The 11,694-nt window shown below is 36.0% G+C and overlaps 1 protein-coding gene across 1 annotated transcript; it reads left to right on the top strand.

Annotated features, from left to right (window-relative positions):
* Nucleotides 1-2,686: 2,686 nt before the first annotated feature.
* On the top strand, nt 2,687-11,443 carry LOC106758572. The gene is made up of 2 exons (XM_014641495.1): nt 2,687-3,263; nt 11,280-11,443. Exons 1-2 carry the CDS (start codon nt 2,687-2,689, stop codon nt 11,441-11,443), a joined length of 741 nt encoding a protein of 246 aa, XP_014496981.1.
* The last annotated feature ends 251 nt before the right edge of the window (nt 11,444-11,694 follow it).

Below are 11,694 nucleotides of genomic sequence, written 5' to 3'. Positions count from 1 at the left end.
CATCTCTTTCTTTTCAAAATTGCATAAGAGCTTTGAGTTGACTAGATTGGACCATCTTTGACCATTCAATTTCATGCTTTAAATGAATAAAATTTTAACTTCAGTTGCACAAATAAACATTAGAACATCCAAAATAATTTATGCAACTAAGAATCGCATTTTAAGCATCTTTAGTTCCCAAACCCAATAAATTCAATCGTCATAAATTCACATTAAATCAACCATTTAAGCACAAATATCTCATCAAAAATTTGAATTTTAAAGCATAGATGTGGGCATAAATATGCACTCATCAATATGCAAGCATATAAAGAAAATAAGAATTTTCATATAAGAGAGTTTCAAAAGATTACATTGTTCCCCAACAACAAAGGGTTTAGTTCACCATGGACATGGTGAAACTAGATGAAATACAATGAAAGAATGGAAGAATAAACCCTAAATTTGGTAGATTGGAGCCTAGGCATCCAAGGAACCTCCTCCAAGGTATGTAAAACTGCTCTGGACGTCTCTGCCTGCCAAAAGATTGCTTTGGAAATGGCTCTGGGTCTATTTATAGACCAAGAAAGTAACATAATTTAAACCCAAGCCCAGCAGACAACCACTCAACGTCAAATTTAACCACTCAGCGGTTTCCCCTTAATTGTGCCACCGCTCAGCGGTCAATATCACCACTCAGTGGTTTGCCTCTAATCGCTCTAGACGCTCAGCGTTGGATTTGGCCGTTGAGCGGTTCACTTGACTCTTCTTTTCATCATTTTTCTTCTTCTTTCATGAGTCTAAGTCCACCTTGCTTCACTTCCATCTTCAATTCACATCAAAACCCTGCAAAANAATGCAAAAACAAGCATAATATCTCTAAAACCAACTTTTGACTCTCACATGACTCAACTAAGTGTATTACTTGATTTTAAGCTCATTCTTAAGCCATAGAGGGTGTGTTTTGATATCAAATTAAAGCATGAAAATAACGGTTTTTAGACCGTCATCAATCAACACAAAACATGTTCAATAAGATATCAATCAATAAGCAACAAAACATGTAATACATCAAAAATACATGTGTTATTAAAAATGTGTTGTCATCATAAAAAACCAGAGTGATATAAATATTGTGTTGTCAATAATCTCAACAAGTTAGTCCCGACTTAGGTTACAAACCTATCATGAACGAGTTTTTGGCGATGTTGTCAATGTTGGGGCAAATCGGCAAGTGTACCGAGTCGCACAAGTAATATAAAATGGTAAGACCAAGTATCGTATCCCAGAGGGTTCTCGGTGCTGAACAATTGTGTGAAAACAAGATTAATTTAGACTTAAAAATAAAAAGAGATCATGAATTTGTGGTGGAAAAATAATAAAGAAAATAAATTGCAATTGATTAATGGCAAAAGAGCATAGAGATGAACAGAGGTTGATTTATATGAGATGGATATGTTGTTGGGGTTAGACTTCACCAAGTTCCCTCTCATGTATATAAGAATTCTTCGTTATTCATTAATGCCAATATCCCTCACTAAAACACTTAAACCCGATCCATCGGTAAATAAGCCTGTCCCTAATTACCATTTCATACAATTTCTAGCATTCTTGGTAAAAAGATGTGAAGATCAAGAGGTTAAGACGACTAAGACTCATACCCTCATCCCTGAGCAATATAACCCTTAGGAGTAATTTAACAAGGACCTGAATTGAAAGGAACCTCTCGGTACTCATGCAAATCACAGATCATGCTATTGTATAAGCAAGCAATAAGAACAGATAAATTACTCTTACAATTAATGGAAAAAACATATGAAATTAAGAATCAATTCAAATACATGAGAGTTTACAAGGTTACATCATTCCCCAACAACAAATAGAAATTAGTTCCCCATAGACATGGGGGAACCCTATGAACAATGGCAGAAAGAAAGTGAGAATGGAAGAATAAGAATTGGCTAGGAGTGTATTGTATGCTCTCTTCTGCCAGGGATGCATAAACTAGAGCCCCAGGGTCCTTTAAATAGTGCCAGAAGTGTCTCAGAGTGCGGTTCGGTCCAAAAGAATAAAAAATGGAGCAGAAACAGGGCCTAGTCCACAAAAACCGTCGCCCAGGCGTCTAAGGAGGTCGCCCGGGCAAGAATTGGACCTCATTTAAGGCCCGGGCACCCAAGTTTCGCCCAAACTTCGCGCGCCCATCGCCCAGGCGACTAGGGAGCTCGCCCTAGTGAGAATCGTTGACTTTCTGGTTAAATGGTTGACTTTTCAGTATTCTGGTTGACTGATTGACTTTTCTACATTCAACTTTGACTTTTCAGCACTGCAACTGTTTGGTACTTTAATTCTTCCTTCAAATCATTCCAATAACCTACAAAATCAAGGGAATTAGTCAAAAAATCATTAAGTTCCACCTCAACTCTCTTATTTATAAACTAAAGCAAAAAAATGAGTCCAAGCAAGTTTCTAAGTGAAAAAGGGTGTTTTTAGTATCAAAATCACATCACAAATAACGATGTTTTAAACCGTTATCAGTCAGCGATTTGAGTCAAGAAAATCTTTGTTTAAACCATATTGGTCATTGCACAAATTTGTATTTAAGTGTAGATAAACTAACTCATTTAGTTTTCATTTTTATTGTATTATTTTTAAGATTTTTGTTTCATTAATGGAGATCAACATACCCTTCTTAGAGGCCTTGTAGCAAATGCCTTCATATGCAAAATTTCTAAAAGAACTCCTCTCTAAGAAAAGAAAGTACATTGAAGAAGAAACAAATGAAGTACAGGGAAACTGCAGTGCCATCATACAAAAGTTATTACCTCCCAAGTTAAAAGATCTAGGAAGTTTCACCATTCCCTGTACTATAGGGAATATCTTTGTTGGGAAGCCACTAATTGATTTGGGGGCCAATATCAATCTCATGCCACTTTCCATGTTTGAGAAGATTGAAGGTTTGGAACTTAAGCCTACTCGGATGACTCGCCAACTAACAGATAGATCTCTAAATTATCCTTACGGGGTAGCTGAATATGTGTTGGTAAAAGTAGACAAGTTCTTGTTTCCTGTATATCTTGTTATCATGGAGATGGAAGAAGATGTCAATGTTCCTCTTATTCTTGGGAGACCTTTTATGAAGACTGCAAGAGTTTTGATTAATGTGGAAAATGGAAAGCTGAAGGTGAGGGTGCAAGATGAAGACGTAAATTTTGATGTCTTTCAAGCCATGTCTCACCTAAAGGATGACAAGGGGTGTTTCCATCTTGACACTCTTGACAAAATATGTATGATTCAAGAAAAGGAGGTATGTGATGTGTTAACACTCTGGCAAGTGTACCAGATCGTATCAAGTAATAATAAAATGGGAAGTCTAAGAATCGTTTTCCCAAGAGATTCATGGCACTAAACTGTTGTGCTTTTGCTTAACCAACCAAGACTATAAGAATAATATTTTGGGATTTTTGAATATTAAGTACGGAAAAATAAACATGAACGCAATTTGATCAATTGAGGTTAAACACAAAAGTGGATGGATGATGTTGATAATATGAGATGGATTTGTTGCTAGGGTTCATATTTCACCCAATCACCCTCTTATATCTACTTTTCTTATTAAATTCACTTATTTATCATATTGCCATGCAAACTTTCTTGGTTTACCCTTAACCCAATCCCTTGGTGAAAAGAGCCTATTACTAATAACCGGCTTGTTATGCCTAACCTCCCTTAGTAACTAATAATGCATCATAAACGAAAGCAAAATACAATTGATCGTCCTACCCCTATCCCTAGGCGGTATTAGCATAATTGATGAGTCAATATTTTCTTGAATTCATGATGGGTGTCGCGGCCCATACAAATTTAATTGCATATTAGAAATGCAGTATAGCTAGGAAATGACTCCTAGGTCGTCTCTCAAGGACCAAATGTGGTTCGAGAATCAGGTCAAACACGAAGTGGGGGGTTGTTGAAAGGTTTGTGGTGAATGCAAATGAATAAAATCAAAACACATATGCAAAAAGCAATGTAAACACAGATGAAAAATGGAATCAAATGCAGAATGAAAACGGTTGGTCATTAACTCAATCACTATGCTTCCTATCCCAGATCAACGATAATTACACACTACTCTAATCCAAATCCGACACGAATCACCCAACTAAGCGAAGGCTAATTCGGTATTCAAAATTACAGACTAAGCGAATGCGATGCACAAAATTAATCAGTCATCCACCATACAGTGTAATCAACTAAGCGAAGAATTGACACTGATTAGGCAACTAACCGTATACCTAATCGCAGGCAGACAACAAATTAAATATTGAGCAGAATCAAAGCAGCAGTATGACAATTAAAGTTCAAAAGTCTCAGGGAAACAATGTAATATTGCTAATGACCAACCCAGTTAATCTAAGCTAACATGACAGTTAAATTATCACAATAGAACATAATAGAAAACATTAAAGTAAACGAAAAATATTAAACCAAACAATGCAATAGATAAATGTCCAAACGCAATAAAGACTATTAAAATGCAATGCTTGAGCTAAAAAGAGATGCATATTGTGGAAATAAAAATTCAAAGAAATAGAGCATTTGACCAATTGAAACACCAAACCGCTGGAATAAAAGAAAATATGCAACAAATTAAGCTAAACATTTAAGTGGACATTAAGGAAACAACATTAAAAATTGTGTGACCAGTAAAATGCTTTCCTATATATATATATATATATATATATATATATATATATATTTAAGAAACAAGTCTCGGTCATCTCATGCGTAAAGAAAGAAAATAAAATAAAAAAAACTTTGTTAGCAAACCGAATGCCATCTCCCTAGAATAAATCACCGTTGCTGCCTTCCTAATAGAAATTAAAAAGAAATGTTCCAAGCATGTGCTGGACAATACTTGGCTGGAATCAAGACTTTAAATCCAAAAATAAAAAAAAAGTGCTGCAATAAAACTTCAAATGAAAAAGTGCATGAACCAAAGATAATGAGCGTTTTCTTTACTTCAGCGTGAGCTGCTTCCGAATGTCAAGGAAAAGTCCATTGAAGATGGCAGCGGAAGCACTACATTCTACAAACCAAGCAGCGTTTTTTAACGAAAGCTGAAGAAGAGATAGAAAAAAAAAATGTGTGGCAGCTGCTTTCCCTCTGCACCGTTTTTCTTCAAAAATCAAAAGGAAAAGCAAATATTTTACTTTCATTCAACCAATTCCAATCAGCCAAAACATGTTCAAAGCTCTCTCCCCAAAAAAATGTTCCAGCTGAGAATAATTTCCAAACCTTGCAGCCAACCTTCCCCAAAAATTCTTTCTGCCGAGAATGAATGTATATCAATGTGACGGCTGCTTGGAAATTCTTAGGACATGTGTCCTAAAATGAGGTGGGGTCCACCCTAAAAATAAAAAGAAACCTTAGGGCAAGTGTCTTACAATTTTAGGCCCCTCATAATTTTTTAACAATGGCCCAATGTGCAAAGGTTTGTCCAAAAAGTTTAAACAATAAAAATTACAATACAATGAAATTTAAAATGTCTAATTTGAGAGTCTTGAATTTATTTTGTCTCCTCTAAATGTCTCGAATTGTGTTTCCAAATTTTTTCCTGAAAATAATAATGCAAATAATTAGCTCAGAAAATTCAAATTAATTAAAATTAGAATTTCCGGTCAAATTAAGCATAATTAGGAAAAACGGGAAAATACCGGACAATTAAGCATAATTCCCTGATTAATTCTAGCACAATAAACTAAGTGAAATCAATAAAATATCGACTCATCACTTCACTTAGTTTATTGTACTAAAATTAATCATGGAATTGTCCTTAAATGTCCGATGTTTTTCCGTTTTTGTTAATTGTGCTTAATTTGACCGGAAATTCTAACTTTAATTAATTTGAATTTTCTGAGCTAATTAATTGCACTTTTAATTGTAGGGAAAATTTTGGAGCATTAGGAAGGAGGCAAAGTCATTAAAGATTCTTGGGTTAAATATGTTTTTAGTCCTTATACTTTGGGACGATTTTGGTTTTAGTCCCTCTTTCAAACTAAGGTACAATTTAGTCCTTCAACTTTAGAAAACTCTTGATTTAGTCATTTTTACCAAATATTTTAACTTTATTTGTTGTTTCAAGCACGTTTCATTATAGCATTTGGATTGTTTACATTGTTTGACACATTTTTGCTTCAATGTTAACTAAGAAACGCGTTTGAAACAGCAAATAAAGTTAAAAAAATTTAGTAAAAAGGCCTAAAACCAGAATTTTCTAAAGTTGAAGGACTAAATTGTACCTTAGTTTGAAAGAGGGACTAAAACAAAAATCACCCCAAAGTATAGGGACTAAAAACATATTTAACCCAAGATTCTACAATTAGGCATTTCAATTTTAATTATATTGTAACTTAGTAGTCTAGAAAGTTTTAATTAAACTTATGCACAATGGGCCATTGTTGGAAAAAAATGTGAAAGGCCCAAAGTTGTAAGACACATGGCACCACTTTAGGGTTTTTATTATGGGAGGACCCCACCCATTTGAGGGCACACGACCTCTTGAAAAGTGCCAGCCGCCACCCATTAAGGGCATTCATTTTACTCTTTAGAAAAAAAAAGACACGGTAAGTTGCAATGTAGAGCTCTACGATATGTTCATTTTTACTTCCACGCTTGAACAAAGATCTATCTTGTATGAATTTTCTTTACAATTCTTAAGTTGAATTACAAAAAGAATTGAACTTCTGCTGAATTTTCAATTACTTTCTCTGATTTTGAATTTTTATTGCATTCAAGTTGGTTACGACTCATGATGTAATTTTTAGAAGCACATTTTTTTTCTTTTAAGAAGAAGCAGATGTTCATTTTGGTTTGTAAAAAGGCACACTGATTTCATCCCGTGAAGAAATGCACACATTTCATTTTCTTTTTAGCGGTGCAACAGGGTGATTTAATTTTTTGGAAAAGGCACAAGCGGTGATGTATTTTTTTCCCTCTTAGAAAAGAAGCACAACAGTTTTCATTTTTTTTAAAAGAAGCACAGCTATTACGAAAAAATTGTGCAGCAGCACATCACTGGTTTGGATGGAATTTTAGAAGCATATAGTTTATTTTGTTCTTTTAGAGAGAGGCGTTCATTTCATTGAAATTGGAGAAAGCAAGCAGCTGCATGGCATGGAAGGGAATGCACAAGCGGTGATTTACTTTGGATTCATTTTGGAGAAATTCTCTCACGGTGATAGATTTTTAGTTCATTTCTTTTAAAATGGCATGTGGTGATTTATAAACATCATTATGTTACGGTTCTAACACTTTTGCATTATACATTTCATTTAATCGAGCACGAGTGTCCAGTAGAAAAACTCCAAGATGTATTTTCTGATTTAGCAAGTTCAATTTAAGAGTGTCACACAAATTTCTTTTAATTTAGTGTTAATAGCTTAAGTGAGTCGGGGGTTGGTCATTAGCGATATTACATTGTTTCCTTGAGATTTCTTGGACTGTTCTTGTGTTTATTCCGCTCTGCCTGACATTCTATGAAATCTGACTGTGTTCTTGTGATTAGGTAAATGCTTAGTTGCCTAGTTGGTGATTGTATCTTCGCTTAGTTGATCAATCTGTATAGAACACATTAGATGGAAAAGGTGTATTGCATTCGCTTAGTTCGTGATTATGATAGCATGATTAGCCTTCGCTTAGTCAGTTAGTTGTGCTGGATTTGAAGCTATAGTAGTTTATTCATGAGACCTTGCACTTTAATTGTCATACTGCATGGTGCATGACTGATTAGAGTAGTGTGTACTTGTCATTAATCTGTGATTGGAAGCATAGTGATTGAGTTAAGGACCAACCTTCTTCACATTCCGCTTTTACATTTTTTTTACCTTTCTGTTTGTATTCGTGTTTTAATCTGATTCATCGCATTCACAAACCCCCCCACTTCGTGTTTGACCTAATTCTCGAACCACAGTTTGGTCCTTGAGAGACGACCTAGGAGTCACTTCCTAGTACTATACTACATTCTTTATGCACTTTAAATTTGCATGGGGTGCGATACCCATCAAAATTTTGGCGCCGTTGCTGGGGACCAATGATTCGGTTTTAGGTCTTTTGTTGTGTTAGTGTGTGTTGTGTTTTGCCTTGTGTTGTGAGTGTGTTGTTCTGTTTTATGTGTAGTGTTATGTGTGTTTCATTTAGGTAGCTTTAGTTGCATATTTTCATTGCATTCTTCTTTTACCCCTTCCTTCTACATGTCTACCTACTTTGATTTTGTGAATACTGTTTCTTCTGCCAATGTCCATAACTTTGATTCTCCTTCTACATCTAACTCTGATATTGCTTCTCATGCATATTCTGTTGATTTCTATGTTGAGAACAATATGAATCATCCTCCCATTTCTAAGATTGCTCTTTGGGAGCCAGTTTCATATAGTGAGGATGATGTTCATTGCGTTCTCACCTCTGGACTGATAGATTTGCTGCCTAGGTTTTATGGTTCTGCAGGTGAATGTCCACATAGACATTTGGAGAGGTTCCAACGTATTTGCTCTAAAATGAAACCTCCACATGTCCTGGATGATCGCATTTTCTTAAAGGCATTTATGCATTCAGTAGAAGAAGCAGCATGGGGATGGCTTTATTATCTTCCTCCAGAATTCAAAGCCAATTGGGAAGATCTTAAGCATCTATTTTTGGAAAGATTCCGCCCTATACAACATCAATATCAAGAACCACCATTCCAGAATGCTTGTATGCCTCCCCAGTCCAGAAACCACAACAGCTGCAGTTTCATGAGCCTGCCCAAGCAACTCCTCATCCTTCCCCTACTTCTAAGCCTACATTGAAGGAGGTACTGAGGCAGACAGCGATGCAGAACATTCAGTTCTAGCAAGAGACCAGAGCTTCCATTCAGAGTTTGACAGATCGTATGAGGCAGATGGCTACTCAGCTTACTGAGGAACAGTCTCAAGTTTCAGAGGAATCACCATTCCAGACTGTTCAGCTTCCAAATGATGTTAGTGCCATCCACATAGGAGATGGGGAGCAGAGTTTTGCCTTTACTACTGCGCCATCTACTTTCCCACCCTCTTATGTCCCCACTCTTGCACCTAAGGATGTAGTTGCTCATTCTGTTGTTATTGGTGAGATGAATCATGAATCAGCACATGTTTTCTCTAAACTTGAATTCCCACTTGCTATGCTTGAGCTGTTTATGCATTCAAATATTCTTGACTCTGCTGCAGATTCACATGTTAGTGTTGATTGACATAGAAACTATGAAAACAGAAGAAGTTTTAGACTTTAGGATTAAATTTTGATCTTTCACAGTTTCCTGAAAATTTTAAATGTAGTTGTGAAGTTGGTTCTTGCTCTATTTGTGTTGAAATCAATTTTGTGATACAACCAGCATCCAACTTTATGATGGGTGATACTAACTGTGAGTCTGATGAAAATGTTGAGGAACAGGCAGATATAAGCAACACTTTTGAGATAGGTAGACCATCTTCACCTTTCACCACTTTACCAATCTTTAGGGAAGTGGAGGTAAACATACCTAAGATTGACTCTGTTGTTGATGATCATGTTGTTGATAGGTATGTTATTGATAATTATGATGTTGATGAGCATGATTTTCATTCTCCCTCTCTGCATGATGAGAACCACTTTTTGCCATCACATATGAATGTTTGTTGTCCATGCACTAAACATGAATCTGAGCCTGTTGTTGATATTGTTTCTTGATGGGTGTCGCGGCCTATACAAATTTGATTGCATATGAGAAATGCAGTATAGACTAGTAAGTGACTCTTAGGTCGTCTCTCAAGGACCAAATGTGGTTCGAGAATCAGGTCTAACACGTAGTGGGGGGGGGGTTGTGAAAGGATTGTGAATGCATATGAATTAAATTAAAACACAGATGCAAACAGAAACGTAAAAACGAAATCAAACACAAAATTAAAGCGGTTGGTCATTAACTCAATTACTATGCTTCCTATCCCAGATTAAAGACAAGTACACACTACTCTAGTTCAAATCCGACACGAATCACCCAACTAAGCGAAGGCTAATTCGGTCTTCAAAATTACAGACTAAGTGAATGCAATGCTCAAATCCAATCAGTCATGCACCATACAGTCTAATCAACTAAGCGAAGAATTGACATCGATTAGGAAACTAAGCGTATACCTAATCGCAGGGAGACAACATATTAAATATTGAGCCGAATCAGAGTAGCAGTATGGCAATTAAAGTTCAAAAATCTCAAGGAAGCAAAGTAACTTTGTTAACAACCAACCCGACTAATTTAAGCTAACATCAGAATTAAATTAACACTACCAAATAAACTACACAACATTAAGGTAAAAGGAAACATTAAACCCAACACTATAACTAACAAATATCTAAACATAATTAAAATAATTAAAATGCAGCACTTAAGTTAAAATATTAAACGCATAATGCAACTTCAAGTAAAATTAAATGCTCAAGGTATGTGACAAATTAAAATGTAAGTTAGGTACTCGAACTCTCCTTAAAATTAGATGTGGCAGCAATGCCCTTCTTCCAAATATGAGTTACCGTGCACTACTTCTAAAGACAAGAAATAAATGGCTCTAAAAGAAATCCTATCCTGCACCGCATTTTTAAAGCAAAACAGCTGAAATCAAATGCATCTTCAAAGAAAAGAAAAGTGTGCCTCTAAAAAGATTAAATCACTTGAATCCATCAGACCGTGGCATCATTCAGCAAAGAAAAAAAAATGGCAGCAGCAGTAAAAATCCAAAAGCTATCCAAAATAAAATCGTTCAAAACTCTAGAAGAAAGGTGCAGCTGAAATAAAAGAGATACATTTTCTAATGGAAAATACACATAATCATTTTTGTGTTCAGCAAAGAGTAAAAATCACTGTTTGAATATTCTCAAAGGAAAACTCAAAAGAAAGAAAGATACTTCTTTAATTTAACGTAACAGCTCCTACAAAGAAAGCAAAGAAAAACCATCACCATACATCATGTGCCATTTCTCTATAATTCTACCAAGAATCCAAATCCCCAAAAAAAAAATAATGTGTGGCGGCTGCTTTTTGGTTTTATAAATACCGAGAGCCCCCACCATATATGTTCCAGCAAAATTCTTTAATATGTGTGACGACTGTGTCCTATCCTAGGAATCTCCTTTTTTTCTAGGGCTGCGTGTGCGTCCTTAATTTCCATGCCTTCCAAATCTTTGTTGTTGGACCGTCCTTCACACATGGGTTGCTGGACTTTGTTTTTGTGCACTGTTTGTTTTTCTTAATTCAGCAACTGCAGCCTCTTTAGATCCAACCGTGGAGGGTTGTCTTTTATATTGCTGGGCCGTGTGGAGGTGTGAAGGAACCGTGAAGAAGCTTGCTGGAACGTGGGTTGATGGATTTGTGTCGCAAGCTTGCTTCAGTCGGATGCTGGACTTCTTCCGTGGGCCATGATCTCCTTGCAGGTAGCGTTTTTGCTTGTTGGACACCTTTCTCCAATTGCAAATTCCACACACCATGTGCCTTGTTGGATGAAGTCCTCTAAATTTCACGTGGATGTTCCTTTCTTTTTTTTATTATTTGCTGGACCAACTGCCACACAAATGGAACACACTTCCAGCTTAAGTGAATCAAGCGTGTGGCTGATGCACACTATTCTTCAAGCTACTTGCAACATTGGAACTAATCCAAAAAGTCCGAGACGT

This window comes from Vigna radiata, chromosome 1 (genome assembly GCF_000741045.1).
Source record: "Vigna radiata var. radiata cultivar VC1973A chromosome 1, Vradiata_ver6, whole genome shotgun sequence".
NCBI classification, from domain to species: domain Eukaryota; kingdom Viridiplantae; phylum Streptophyta; class Magnoliopsida; order Fabales; family Fabaceae; genus Vigna; species Vigna radiata.
The sequence above is the reverse complement of the archived record's forward strand: the minus strand, read 5'-3'. Positions and strand labels throughout refer to the sequence as shown.